This window comes from Schistocerca serialis, chromosome 10 (genome assembly GCF_023864345.2).
Source record: "Schistocerca serialis cubense isolate TAMUIC-IGC-003099 chromosome 10, iqSchSeri2.2, whole genome shotgun sequence".
Classification (NCBI taxonomy): Eukaryota; Metazoa; Arthropoda; class Insecta; order Orthoptera; family Acrididae; genus Schistocerca; species Schistocerca serialis.
In genome coordinates this window covers 133276599-133292483 of record NC_064647.1, presented here as the reverse complement: position 1 = coordinate 133292483, position 15885 = coordinate 133276599, and the positions used below count along the sequence as shown (strand labels likewise).

At 42.5% G+C, this 15885-nt stretch overlaps 1 protein-coding gene across 1 annotated transcript in view; it reads left to right on the top strand.

Annotated features, from left to right (window-relative positions):
• Positions 1-15885, top strand: part of LOC126424610 (apoptosis-stimulating of p53 protein 2) — a 160357-nt gene that overhangs the window by 59121 nt on the left and 85351 nt on the right. The window contains exon 5 of the mRNA XM_050087349.1: positions 8-294. Within this exon, the coding sequence (XP_049943306.1) occupies positions 8-294 (287 nt within the window). The remainder of the gene's footprint in view (positions 1-7; positions 295-15885) is intronic.

Below are 15885 nucleotides of genomic sequence, written 5' to 3'. Positions count from 1 at the left end.
TGTGCAGTACCGGAACAAGCTGAACGAGCAGCAGCGGCTGTGCATCTCGCAGCAGCGCGAGGCGCTGAGCCAGCGGCAGTCGGAGGCGGCGTCGGTGGACCGCCGCATCTCGGAGCTGCAGGGCCGCCTGCACCGCAAGCGCCTCCTCAACCAGCAGCACACCTCCACCACCAACAACAACCACACCAACAACAACAACATCAACAACAGCGCCAACAACAACAACTCCAGCAGCATCCTCAACAACAACGCCAACAACAAGCAGCAGGCGATCCAGCAGCAGCAACAGCACAGGTGAGTGTTCGTGAATGTTCAGTCGAAAGAGTGTGTACTAAAGTGAGTTTTTTGAAACTGTCTACAGTGAGGAGCAGGCAGGCAGGAAAACTACTTCCGAATGAGGTATTTTGATCTGATGCCTTAAAGATGTGCAATCAGCATAACTGGCCATGTCGACAATTACATCGTCACGATCGTCGTCATGATCACGATCGTCGTCATGATCACGATCATCAGCATATTTTTTTTTTATTTATTTATTTATTGTTCCGTGGGACCACATTTAGAAGTCTCCATGGTCATGGAACGAGTCAATACATGAAATTATAACACGATTGTAGAAACAGATAAAATGAAATATAAGAAACATATTCAGGCGACAAGTCGTTAGTTTAAATAAAGAAAATCAAGAATGTTAACACTGGAATTTGCTTAATTTTTTAGCTCTTCCAGGAGCTCCTCGACAGAATAGAAGGAGTGAGCCATGAGGAAACTCTCCTCCCATAAGAGTCGAAGGGCATGAAAGGGAAGCAGTGGTTGGGAAGGAAGTGATACAGGGTTGTAGCCTCTCCCCAATGTTATTCAGTCTATATATTGAGCAAGCAGTAAAGGAAACAAAAGAAAATTTCGGAGTAGGTATCAAAATCCACGGAGAAGAAATAAAAACTTTGAGGTTCGCCGATGACATTGTAATTCTGTCAGAGACAGCAAAGGACTTGGAAGAGCAGTTGAACGGAATGGGCAGTGTCTTGAAAGGAGGATATAAGATGAACATCAACAAAAGGAAAACGAGGATAATGGAATGTAGTCGAATTAAATTGGGTTATGCTGAGGCAATTAGATTAGGAAATGAGACACTTAAGGTAGTAAAGGAGTTTTGATATTTGGGGAGCAAAATAACTGATGATGGTCGAAGTAGAGAGGATATAAAATGTAGACTGGCAGTGGCAAGGAAAGCGTTTCTGAAGAGAAATTAGTTAACATCGAGTAAAGATTTGTGTCAGGAAGTCTTTTCTGAAAGTATTCGTATGGAGTGTAGCCATACATGGAAGTGAAACATGGACGATAAATAGTTTGTACAAGAAGAGAATAGAAGCCTTTGAAATGTGGTGCTACAGAAGAATGCTGAAGATTAGATGGGTAGATCATGTAACTAACGAGAAGGTATTGAATAGGGTTGGGGGGAAGTTTGTGGCACAACTTGACTAGAAGAATGGATCGGTTGGTAGGACATGTTCTGAGGCATCAAGGGATCACAAATTTGGCATTGGAGGGCAGCGTGGTGGGTAAAAATCGTAGAGGGAGACCAAGAGATGAATACACTAAGCAGATTCAGAGGGATGTAGGCTGCAGTAGGTACTGGGAGATGAAGCAGCTTGCTCAGGACAGAATAGCATGGAGAGCTGCATCAAACCAGTCTCAGGACGGAAGACCACAACAACAGACATTTTCCCCCAGCTCATTCACCTATGCAAGTTTTTCCTTTCTCTACTAGCTTTCCAGTTCTCGCCTCCCCATACCAGCTGCCCCCTCCGGACCAGCATGTTATCCCTCTTTCCTTTTCTCGTCGTCGTCGTCTTTCGTCCGCTGCTCATCGCCTAGTCGCTAGCGTTGCCGCCTCTGGATCACGAGGTCCCGGGTTAGATTCCCGGCCAGGTCGCGGATTTTTCCACCCGGGGACTGGGTGTTCGTGTTGTCCTCACCTCATCATCATTTTGGGGATGTGGTGAGCTTGGAAATGCAAAGAATAGGGAATTGTAAGGGCGCTGACGACCACGATGTTGAGCGCTCCACGAACAACCAGCACCACCACCACCACCACCACCACCACCACCTTTTTCTTCTTCTTCATCTACATACATACTCCGCAATTCACCATACGGTGCGTGGCGGAGGGTACCTCATAACACAACTAGCATCTTCTCTCCCTGTTTCACTCCCAAACAGAACGAGGGAAAAATGACTGCCTATATGTCTCTGTACGAGCCCTAATCTCTCTTATCTTCGTGGTCTTTCCGCGAAATATAAGTTGGTGGCAATAAAACTGTACTGCAGTCAGCCTCAAATGCTGGTTCTATAAATTTCCTCAGTAGCGATTCACGAAAAGAACGCCTCCTTTTCTCTAGAGATTCCCACCCGAGTTCCTGAAGCATTTCCGTAACACTCCCATGATGATCAAATCTACCAGTAACAAATCTAGCAGCCCGCCTCTGAATTGCTTCTATGTCCTCCCTCAATCCGACCTGATAGGGATCCCAAACGCTTATAAGTGGTCTCCTTTACAGATGAACCACATCTTCCCAAAATTCTACCAATGAACCTAAGACGACTATCCGCCTTCCCCACAACTGCCATTACATGCTTGTCCCAGTTCATATCGCTCTGCAATGTTACGCCCAAATATTTAATTGGCGTGACTGTGTCAAGCGCTACACTACTAATAGAGTATTCAAACATTACGGGATTCTTTTTCCTATTCATCTGCATTAATTTACATTCATCTATATTTAGAGTTAGCTGCCATTCTTTACACCAATCACGAATCCTGTCCAAGTCATCTTGTATCCTTCTACAGTCACTCAACGGCGACACCTTCCCGTACACCACAGCATCATCAGCAAACAGCCGCACATTGCTATCCACCCTATCTAAAAGATCATTTATGTAGATAGAAAACAACAGCGCACCTACCACACTTCCCTGGGGCACTCCAGATGATACCCTCACCTCCGATGAACACTCACCATCGAGGACAACATACTGGGTTCTATTACTTAAGAAGTCTTTGAGCAACTCACAATTTGGGAACCAATCCCATATGCTCGTACCTTAGTTAGGAGTCTGCAATGGGCACCTAGTCAAACGCTTTCTGGAAGTCAAGGAATATGGCATCCGTCTGATACCCTTCATCCATGGTTCGCAAGATATCATATGAAAAAAAGGCGAGTTGCGTTTCGCAGGAGCGATGCTTTCTAAAGCCGTGCTGATACATGGACAGCAACTTCTCTGTCTCAAGGAAATTCATTATATTCGAACTGAGAATATGTTCGAGAATCCTGCAACAAACCGATGTTAAGGATATTGGTCTGTAATTTTGAGGATCCATCCTTCTACCCTTCTTATATACAGGCGTCACCTGCGCTTTTTTCCAGTCACTCCGGACTGGGCAAGAGATTCGCGATAAATGCAAGCTAAGTAAGGAGCCAATGCAGTAGAGTACTCTCTGTAAAACCGAATTGGAATCCCATCAGGACCTGGCGATTTATTTATTTTCAACCCATTCAGCTGCTTCACAACTCCAGGGACGTCTATCACCATGTCCTCCATACGGGAATCTGTACGAGACTCAAACGGCGGTATGTTTGTACGATCCCTTGCTTTTCCTGGAACAAAAGAACAAATAAACGGCGCAACAAAACTAAAGGATCACTTTTTCGAAACCCCATTATTGACACCCATTTCAACGCATAATTTTGAAATTTGGCTAAAAGGTGTCCACAACCTTCCTCTGTAATGGTGCAAAAGTTGAAGCCCTACGTCACCGTCGGGTTTGGCGACACTTCAAACAGCAAAGCGATGATACGTGCGAAGAAAGTCGACCAGTTCATGTGGGATTTAAGGTAATGATATCACACTGATACCAAATTTCACCACAATGCTGCCCGACGCCACCCTGGATGTGTCACGCGATGCGAACGCTGTGAAAGTCCCCTTTACCCTCATTTCAGTCTTTCCTTTGACGCATCTGCATTGGAGGTCAGACCACGGCCCCCAGCATTGAAATCAAGCGGTTTTCGTAATGGGAGTGCTTGTAATCGACACGAAAAGGCCTCTGAGGAGGAGGCAGGGGTGACATAAACGGCCTCAGTAAAGCCACTGAGTCCCTTGGCGCGTTCATTGCCGCACATTTCGAGACCGAAAACGATATTTCGCAATGCGATGACTTACAGTACGACGTTTCTTCACAAATTTGGCCACTATCACCCGTGCATTTCAGTCCTCCTCTAAGGACAACGCGTGGCTACAACCCCAGTGATCACGCCCCACCTTTGAAGTGTACTGTGACAGCAATTTTTGCTGTGTCGTACAGGGACCGTTCAAAACCATTCGACGAAATTTTATCGTGCTCCGAAGAAGTGTTTTCGTGCTTTCTTTATCCATTCTTTTTTCGCGCCCTCTCGTGGCATTATCACGGGAGGTTTCGGCACTTACGCGTCTGTCAATAAAATATGTCCCTCTAAGACCGCCGGCCGGAGTGGCCGAGAGGTTCTAGGCGCTACAGTCAGGAACCGCGCGACCGCTACGGTCGCACGTTCGAATCCTGCCTCGGGCATGGATGTGTGTGATGTCCTTAGGTTAGTTAGGTTTAAGTGGTTCTAAGTCTAGGGGACTGATGACCTCAGAAGTTAAGTCCCATAGTGCTCAGAGCCATTTGAACCCTCTAAGGCCACCAAGTTGGGCAACACCCTCGGTGCCGACCTCGCACCTTTGTTGATCATGTTGAAAACGTAAGAGACAGAAACGTTGACACAAATTCAGTCCCGCGGCTGCTCTAGCGCCTGAAGATAGGCAAACTCTACTTACGGGTGTCGAACGGGTTGCCTAGCCGTCAGGTGGTAGAGCAGCGGCGTGGCTGAACTGGTGTCAAATTTTCAGACAGGTAGATTTTTAAAGCGCTCAGAGGTACCCGGGTGGCAAACTGCGTAGCCTCAGAGGGGCACTTTGACATTTGATTCACAAACGTGTCAATGTCTAATCCTCCCGTCCTCACATCATAAGAGTGCGCGAAAAAAGGAGAGATGAAAACGCATACGAACACTTTACTGCTTAGGATCACGATCAGATTTCGAATGGTTCCACCCTCTGGCACAGAAAAATTGCTGTGACATTACAGTCCAAAGGGGGCGAGATGTCCTTAGAGTAGGGTTGAAACGCTCAAGTGACATCAGAAGTGGCCAAATTTTTCAAGAACGTCGCCCTGTAGCTTACCTCATTGCAAATTATCGTTTTCGGCAAGGGAATGCGTGGTTCCATTGACGCTCTTTATGCCATCCCCTGAGGTCTTTTCGTCTCAGTTCTGAGTGGTGGTGTGTCTGAAATGTTTCCTCGCCCACCCATAAGAAAACAGAGTGATTGCAATGCCGTGTGTCGCAGTTACGACGCTCATCGCAGGGGCGTCGAAAGAAGGGGTGAAATGGGGACAAGAGGGGATGTGACAACCTTCCCATCGTGTGGCTTCGGGCACAGTTGCGGTGAAATTTGATGCCAATGTGACACCATTAACCCACACTACACTTCAGATGAAATTCCGATCTCTGACCTTATTTTCGGATGTGTCCACACCTTGTCCTTCGAAGCGCCGCTAGGCCGGAGGGTGAAGTCACAGGGCGCTACGCCCTCGTACCATTACAGACTTAGGTTATGGGCACCCTTGCGCCAAATTTCAAACTTACGTGTGCTAATGGGAGACAACAACGGGCTTTCTAAGAGTTGTCCCTATAATTTTTTCCGCACTATAAATTGCGGATCTACTAACTCAGTATCACGAAGCAAAGTAGACTGATCAGATAACAGAAGTGACCTGGATCAAATTCTAAAATCCTCTTATTGAGCAATTTTCAACCGTCGTACCAAAAATGTAACTTCGTCACAAACCAACTGTCGTACCGCCATAAAGTGAATATAAGATATTCTGCACTGGACTGCAGTGCAGTAACTATTCTTCTTCCACGTGCAAGACTCAACATAGCCTCGCTGCTGCAAGAAATCGCCGATTCTTGCCAGCGATGACTAGTGCACTGATGATTTAACCGCCGAAACGCGTCGATGAAATGAAAAGGTTGTGACTGATGCAGGATAATAGTTTTACACTTCAGATCGATCACAACAATTGCCCTAAATGTGTGTGACCAGCTCCGTTCTTTCTGCTCTGGTGACTGGCCTTGCTTCTGGCTGTGCACGCCCGTGCTGTGCGCCGCAGACTGGACCGCCTCGCTTGTGCCTGCCTCCGCCGCCAGCCCAGGGCGACCCTTGACCCCCGCACCTCATTACTGGGACCTCCACCACCTCCTCACCCCTCCTCCGACGCCACGCTTCCGCCTACACAGTGGGGAAGCCGTGACGCGTCAACTCGGCGCTTTTACACAAAAAACCGTAACCCTTACACCTTGTGCCGACTTCCTTATCAGTAGCCACAGTTATTAAAATTTGCCGGGCCGTCGCCTAGAGTACATTTTCGGGTCTCTGTTCACTGTACGTTTAACACGGAAACCAACACTGTGCTATGTATTCCTCAGCGTTTGCTGTCATACTGGGTACTTCAAAATGAATACAGTGTCTGGTTTTTTAAGGCTTACGAGGGAACCTCCCCATCGCACCCCCCTCAGATTCAGTTATAAGTTGGCACAGTGGATAGGCCTTGAAAAACTGAACACAGATCGATCGAGAAAACAGGAAGAAGTTGTGTGGAACTATAAAAAAATAAGCAAAATATACAAACTGAGTAGTCCATGCGCAACATAGGCAACATCATCGACAGTGCGAGCTCAAGAGCACCGTGGTCTCGTGGTTAGCGTGAGAACTGCGGAATGAGAGGTCCTTGGTTCAAACCTTCCCTCGAGTGAACAGTTTATTTTCGCAAAGTTATCTGTCCGTTCGTTCATTGACGTCTCTGTTCACTGTAATAAGTCTAGTGTCTGTGTTTTGCGACCGCACCGCAAAACCGTGCGATTAGTAGACGAAAGGACGTGCCTCTCCAATGGGAACCGAAAACATTTGATTGCAAGGTCATAGATCATCCGATTCCTCCACAGGACAACACGTCTGATATATTCTATACGACACTGGTGACGGCATGTGCGTCACATGACAGGAATATGTTGTCGACCCACCTAACTTGTACACTTGGCGAATGGATAAAAAGATTCTTCTACCTTGCCCGATTTAGGTTTTTTGTGGATGTGATAATCACTCCCAAAAAACTTATGAAAACATAAGAGTTTGTCACATAAACTGCAACAAATGAATGCAACAGTTTCACAGTCGCACAGTTTCCCCAGTGCTCTGTCAAAACATATGTTTTTAACGTTTTCAAATTTTTCCGTGTGTAGACCGTCAGATCCTGCATATGTCCAAGCAAATCTGAACATGTCATAGAATTTTGGAGAGCGAAGTTGATTATATAAAAAATTAAACTTCTCACGCGAGGAAAGACTTGAACCAAGCACCTCTCGTTCCGTAGCTGCTCACGCTAACCACGGGACCACGGTGCTCCTGAGCTCGCACTGTCCTTGATGTTGCCTAACTTGCGCATGGACTACTCAGTTTGTATATTTTGCTTCTTTTTTTCATAGTTGCACACAACTACTTCCTGTTTTCTCGATTGATCTGTGTTCAGTTTTTCAAGGCCTATCAACTGTGCCAACTTACATTCAACTTTATTTTAAATGCTACACCGAATGAAAGAGCAACTGACAGCTTTTCTTAAGTCTTCCATGTGAACACCATTTGTCCCACAGCACACACACAGTCGATAGGCGAGTTCTTCCCAAATCTTGATCAGTGTGTCTAACTTAAATGTTGCAACAACTGGTCCAACCTTGTTTCTTAACACTTACTTGATGTTTGGGGTCTCTAAAAACACCACAAGGCTCTTGTAATTACAAACAAACAGTTGTAGGTTGGACATAGCTTTGTCATCCTCCAAATAGGATTCTTCTGGACGTTTTTTTATTGTGTTGTTGTCGTCGTCGTCTTCAGTCCTGAGACTGGTTTGATGCAGCTCTCCATACTACTCTATCCTGTGCAAGCTTCATCTCCCAGTACTCACTGCAACCTACATCCTTCTGAATCTGCTTAGTGTATTCATGTCTTGGTCTCCCTCTACGATTTTTACCCTCCACGCTGCCCTCCAATGCTAAATTGGTGATCCCTCGATGCCTCAGAACATGTCCTACCAACCGTCCCCTTCTTCTTGTCAAGTTGTGCCACAAACTCCTCTTCTCCCCAATTCTATTCAATACCTCCTCATTAGTTATGTGATCTACCCATCTAATCTTCAGCATTCTTCTGTAGCACCACATTTCGGAAGCTTCTATTCTCTTCTTGTCCAAACTATTTATCGTCCATGTTTCACTTCCATACATGGCTACACTCCATACAAATACTTTCAGAGTTAAATCTGTACTCGATGTTAACAAATTTCTCTTCTTTAGAAACGCTTTCCTTGCCATTGCCAGTCTACATTTTATATCCTCTCTACTTCGACCCTCATCAGTTATTTTGCTCCCCAAATAGAAAAACTCCTTTACTACTGTAAGTGTCTCATTTCCCAATCTAATTCCCTCAGCATCACCCGACTTAATTCGACTACATTCCATTATCCTCGTTTTGCTTTTGTTGATGTTCATCTTATATCCTCCTTTCAACACACTGTCCATTCCGTTCAACTGCTCTTCCAAGTCCTTTGCTGTCTCTGACAGAATTACAATGTCATCGGCGAACCTGAACGTTTTTATTTCTTCTCCATGGATTTTAATACCTACTCCGAATTTTTCTTTTGTTTCCTTCACTGCTTGCTCAGTACAACTAGGGTGACCGTATGTCTCGATTAATCGGGATTGTCCCGTTTTTTGAGACTCAAAAATTTGTCCCGACTTTAAAAAAAAAAATTTGTCCCGATTTTCAAGGATTATTTTCAGACATTTACAAAGTGGCTAAAATATTTTCTCAGTGTCGATTTTATAAACTATTAATTGAAACTGACATTCCATACGTTGGTACCCCCTGATAATGGACAGCTTAAGCACTATAATTGTTGCGTACTCTTATTTTCTTTGCTTTTGCTTGCCATTGTTGTCGGCTCTCAGTATCAGTTTCGTGAAGTGCTAGCACGTCGTGGTGATGCCGAAACGAAAATCAAAGTTTTCGGAAGAGCTTCAGAGGAAATTTCCTTGCTTTACTGCTACAGACAATGACTGTTCAGCAAAATGTGACGTATGTAACTGTGCTGTATCCGTGTCTCATGGTGGTGCTGCAGATCTCAATCATCATATTGAATCAGAGAAACACAGGAAGAATCTTCGATTGGCAGGTTCCTCGCAAAAAATGACGAGATATTTTGTAACTTCAAATAGACAGGAACAGAAAAACGTGGCTGCAGCAGAAGGAACCCTGCCATTCCATGTTGTTAAACACCACCAAAGCTATCGTTCTAATGACTGCAGTGTTCAACTAAACAAAAAAAAATTTCTAATTCTAATATTTCCAGAAAATGTTTCGTGTGGAAGAAAAAAGTGTGAAGCAATTATCAACAATGTTATAGCTCTGCATTCCCAGAAACCGGTAATAGCTGCCGTAAACAGTGCAAAATACTTTTCAATATCTACTGATGCTAGCATCCATGGGCATAAGAAAATTTTTCCTGTGATAGTTCAGTATTTTTCTGTAAGTGAGGGTGGAATGCAGACGAAATTGCTTGATCTTGATGAATCGCAGAACGAAAATTCCGAAACAATTTCCAATTATCTTTCTCATGTTATACAGTCATTCAGTATCATCTCAAAGTGTGTTGAATTTGGTGCAGACAATACTAACTGTCAACCATTTTCATAATTTTTCTATTCGTGTTGCAGAACTCACTGAATTCTGTGAATTTGTTGGTGTCACTTACAAAAATTTACTTTCCTTTTCCAAAACAAGGTGGCTTTCATTGTTGCCAGCCATAGAAAGGATCTTGAAAATGTATGAACCTTTGATATCTTACTTTTTGTCACAGTCTAACTCAAAGTGCCCTGCAATCTTAAAGAGTTTTTTCAGTGATCCTTTAAATAAATGTTATTTACTTTTTGTATATTCACAAATGAGTATTTTCCAACAATCCATTCTGAGCACTGAGAAACAGAATAATTCCATATGTGAAGTATTTAGCAGTCTTAAATAAAGCTTTGACAAGTCTAAATTCAAGGAAACATCAACATTTTGTACCACTAAGTGTAAAAAAACTGCTGGATAATTGTGATGACCAGTCTGTTAAGAAATTTGACATAGCAGTATCAACGTTTTATGATGCTTCAGTAGACTATTTATCCTCATGGTTACAGGGAATGGCTGAGTTTTCTGTATTCTCATGGATGATGCTCACAGAACCACCAGAATGGTCAGTAGTTGAAAATACTTTAATGTGGCTAAATGAAAAGGGCATTCTAGTAAATGACAGCCTCTTATTTGATGAAATAGTTCATATACAGTCATTTGTAAAACAAAAGTGGAAACAGACAGTGAACAATGGAATCAGTTGATGGCATATGAAAAATGGTGTAGGTTTTTCAGATCTTTTCAGTGTAATGAACAGTGCAGAGAGTGGCTTAATATAGCGCAGTACTTCTTTTCACTCCCTTCCCACAACGCAAATGTTGAAAGAGTTTTCAGCTTACTATTGTGACAGCGGACAGATGAGAGGAATAGATTTACAGTGAGGAGCATTAAGTGTATTTTACTGACCTGTTTAAACTTTGGTAAATACAGTTGCACTGACTTCTATTCATACCCATTAGGCAAACTTGAGTTACTGATTGAAATTTCATCGTCGAAGAAATATGAATGCAGTATGGAATCCACAAAACCATAAATTCCAAATATTTATGGTTCTATCAAAGTTCGTAGTACAATAATTTGATCTTCTTTTCAGTGGGATCAGAAAAATATGATACTATATTTGAATCATCATAGATCATGATAAAGGCTTTGAAAGGGGCTACCAGCTCGTGCAGGTTTTAGCAGGGAATCAGTTTTTGGAAAGAGGAATGAGAGTAATGCTTATGCAGACGTGGCAGGATGATACACAGGTCGGAGATGAGGCGGATGTAAATGAATGTGGTGGTGGTGGTGGTGGTGGTGGTGGTGGTGGTGGTGGTGGTGGTGGTGGTGGTGGTGGTGATTATGATATAGGTGGACAGATAACTGACGACATAGTACCACCTCATGTGTGCAAAAAGGCTTCCGGGAGTACAATACATGAAACTGAATAATTCCATGTCACCTTAGACCACAAATACAGACAAGGACAGATTGTCTAGGCCATTTTATCACCAATCACATGCAGAGTGTAATAGTAATGCATAATAATAACAACCATGCTGAAGACAGAAATTCTACACACATATCTTGAATGCTGGATTGAACTTGACTCTACAGAACTATAAGCATTCTATGTGCTACTAATAACAGCTGGTTTACACAAGGCACATGGGGAATCCTTCGAGCCAATTTCGATCAGATGAGTATGGTTTACCCTTATTTCAAACCACAGTGAGCTTTTGAAGATCGCATGGCATTCTGATGCACCTCCGGTTCTGCGACAAACAAACAAGAGAAGAAAGAAAAGCAGTTTCTGGAACAAAAGCTCAACCTTTGTGGGTGTGTTTGAAATGCATTTCGTCTTACATCGTAGGGCCTTACATTACATTTGAAGACGACCTGTCAGCTTTCAGGGGACAGTTTCCATTCAAGGTGTACAGTCCTTCAAAACATTTCTTTTCCAGTCACAATCTTTTTAAAAGTTTGCAACTTCATAGTAGCATGCAACATTTGAGTTGTAATTTCAACAGTGTGCATGGGTCTCACAATACGTCATTACTATTTGTATGAAAATACAAGGGTTGGAACTTTAATAGTGGCAACTATTTATTTACAGCTCGTACAATATAGATACGTGTTTCAAAGGTTTACTGACCTTCAAAGTAGTCACCAGCATTGTGTATAACCCGTTGCCAGCGATGTGGAAGTTTTAGTATACTCTTAGCAGTGCCAGTTGTGTTGACAGTTCTTGTGGCACGGTCTATTGCCCGACGAATTTGTAGCAGTTCTGAAGCGAATGCTGTGAGTGTTTCCTTCAGTTTAGAAATCGAGTTGAAATCACGAGGGCTTAAGTCAGGGGAGTGCAGTAGAGGGTATAGCACTTAGCAGCCCCATCAGTTAAACAAATCAGTAACAGCTTGCACTATACGTGCTTGAGCATTGTCCTGCAAAATGATGGTATGGTCCTGCAGAAAGTGTCATCACTTCTGTCTCTAAGCTAGTCGTAGGTTGTGTTCCAAAAATGAACAGCATAGAGACAGAAGCTGAGCTGGTTGTTCACAAAAGAGCTACCGTAGCAACAACCAGCCAGAAAAGCAAGCTTGGTCGCGTCTTCTGTTTCGTTCATGGTCATCAAACGCTCTGCGGAGGTGAATTACGGACGCTAACGCAACTGTCACGGTCGTGTGCTTTGTTTCCTTGTGCTGATTTTTGTTTGTGATACATAGAAGAATATTTGAGGATAATAGCAAAAGTGGGCAGCGATGTGACGGTGCGATTTTAATCATGCGAGGTGAACCCATTGCTTCAATGTAACGGAAAGCATTTGAAGGAATTCAGAATCGAACTGTGCCATCGCAGCTGCCGCAGCAGTGTTGGTAATTCAGCCACGGATTACTGGAATGGTATCATTGCCACTTTACACTTCAATCATCGTGTGTGTGTGTGTGTGTGTGTGTGTGTGTGTGTGTGTGTGTGTGTGTGTGTGTGTTTTAATGAATGACAAAGGAATTCGTGTTGTATCACAAATCACAAGTGCTACACTTGGTACAAAACAAACTTCCCTTGCATTGCTCCTCTTCATTGTGCCAGTTGCTTGACCTGCACACTGCAATCTCGTTTAAAATCAACCAAGTTAAAATGAGTGCAGTATACTTACTGTTCATAAATCATTTGATTGCTCCACACTTTACTTCTCAACTGGCAGAAATTGGAAGACTTCACGCTGTCATTGCTTTGTGTCTGACCACAGCCACTAATAATAATAATAATAATAATAATAATAATAAATATTGACCTACTCATTTGGAGTAGTGAAATGAGTAACACAGACCTAGAAGCACTCAATCCACTTACACGATCACAATGCCACAAATATAGAATACATCACATACATTCAGCAACTGAAAGATTCACATTAAGCAGAAAGGAAGGAGGAAGGGAATTTACCGACATAAAAAACCTACATTATGGACAGGTAGACAATTTAAGAAAATTCTTTATAGAACGAGCAGAAACTAGCAAAATACACAAAGCAATCACTCATATCAATACATTGGCTACACCACTGCAATTTCATAACCACTTCTACAACCCTTTAGATCACATAACATCAACAGATACGAAGAAAGTAAATTGGAAAAAGAAAACACTACATGGCAAGCACCTGTATCATCTAACACAGCCACACATCGATCAAGACGCATCCAACACATGTCTAAGAAAAGGCAATATATACAGTGAGACAGAAGGATTCATGATTGCAATACAGGATCAAACAATAAACACCAGATATTACAGCAAGCATATTATTAAAGATCCCAATACCACAACAGATAAATGCAGACTTTGCAAACAACAAATAGAAACAGTAGATCACATCACAAGTGGATGTAAAATACTCGCAAATACAGAATACCCCAGAAGACATGACAATGTAGCAAAAATAATACATCAACAGCTTGCCTTACAACATAAACTTATAAAACAACACGTTCCCACATACAAGTATGCACCACAAAATGTACTGGAGAATGATGAATACAAATTATACTGGAACAGAACCCTTATAACAGATAAAACACCACCACATAACAAACCTGACATCATACTCACCAATAAAAAGAGGAAATTAACACAACTAATCGAAATATCCATACCCAATACAACAACTATACAAAAGAAAACAGGAGAAAAAATTGAAAAATACATCCAACTGGCTGAGGAAGTCAAGGACATGTGGCATCAGGATAAAGTTGACGTTATACCAATTATACTATCAACTGTAGGAGTCATACCACACAATATCCACCAGTACATCAATGCAATAAAGCTACATCCAAACTTATATATACAACTACAGAAATCTGTAATTATTGATACATGTTCAATTACCCGAAAGTTCCTAAATGCAATATAACACATACCATAGAGTTAAAAGGAAGTGACGCTTGATCAAGGTCCGCGTCACTTTCCATTTTTAACCAGACTTAACGTCTGAGAAAGTAAAGAAATAATAATAATAATACTGCATACAGCACTATAGTAGCCTTGTGTAGTTACTGCTGTGTCATGCTGTCTGTTTCGGAGTTGGAAGATGCAATCACCATCCCTGAATTGTTCTTCAACAGTGGGAAGCAAGAAGGTGCTTAAAACATTGATGTAAGCCTGTGGTGTGATAGTGGCATGCAAAACAAAATCACGACCACACCATAACACTACTGCCTCTGAATTTTACTGTTAGCATTACACACACTGGCAGATGACGTTCACCACACACTGCCATTGGATCACCACATTGTGTACCGTGATTGGCCACTCCACACAACGTTTTTCCACTGTTCAGTTGTCCAATGTTTACGCTCGTTACACCAAGTGAGGCGTCGTTTGGTATTTACTGGTGTGATGTGTGGCTTATGAGCAACTGCTTGACCAGGAAATCAAAGTTTTCTCACCTCCCGCCTAACTGTCATAATACTTGCAGTGGATTCTGATGCAGTTTGGAATTCCTGTATGATGGTCTGGTAGATGTCTGCCTATAACACATTATAACCCTCTTAAATTGCCGGCGGTCTCTGTCAGTCAACAGAGGTTGGCCTGTGCACTTTTGTGCTGTTCGTATCCCTTGACATTTCCATTTCACTATCACATCGGAAACAGTGGACGTAGGGATGTTTCGGAATGTGGAAATCCCGCGTACAGACATATGACACAAGTGACACCCAATCACCTGACCATGTTCGAAGTCCATGAGTGTTGGTAATTCAGCCACAGATTACTGGAATGGTATCATTGCCACTTCACACTTCAGTCATCGTGAGGTGATCTGTCTGAAAAGGAAGAAAGGGAAATCGTGAAACAGTAGAAAACTAAATTACGAACCAAACTACTTTCTGTGCATAAGTATACGCACTTTTGAATACTTTACATAAGTGGTTTCCAATCTTACTTATGCGATTAATCACTTAACTAATCTGTAAAATGATAGACATTTTGTGGAACACTTATTTTTTTAAATCATGAAAAATGAATATTTGGTGTGTGTGTGTGTGTGTGTGTGTGTGTGTGTGTGTGTGTGTGTGTTTATCACAAGTGCTACACTTGGGTACAAAACAAACTTCCCTTGCATTACTCCTCTCCATTGCGCCAGTTGCTTGACCTGCACACTGCAATCTCGTTTAAAATCAACCAAGTTAAAATGAGTGCAGTATACTTTCTGTTCGTAAATCATTTGATTGCTCCACACTTTACTTCTCAACTGGCAGAAATTGGAAGACTTCACGCTGTTATTGCTTTGTGTCTGACCACAGCCACTAATAATAATAATAATAATAATAATAATAATAGAACAGAACCATTATAGCAGATAAAACACCACCACATAACAAACCTGACATCATACTCACCAATAAAAAGAAGAAATTAACACAACTAATCGAAATATCCATACCCAATACAACAAATATACAAAAGAAAACAGGAGAAAAAATTGAAAAATACATCCAACTGGCTGAGGAAGTCAAGGACATGTGGCAT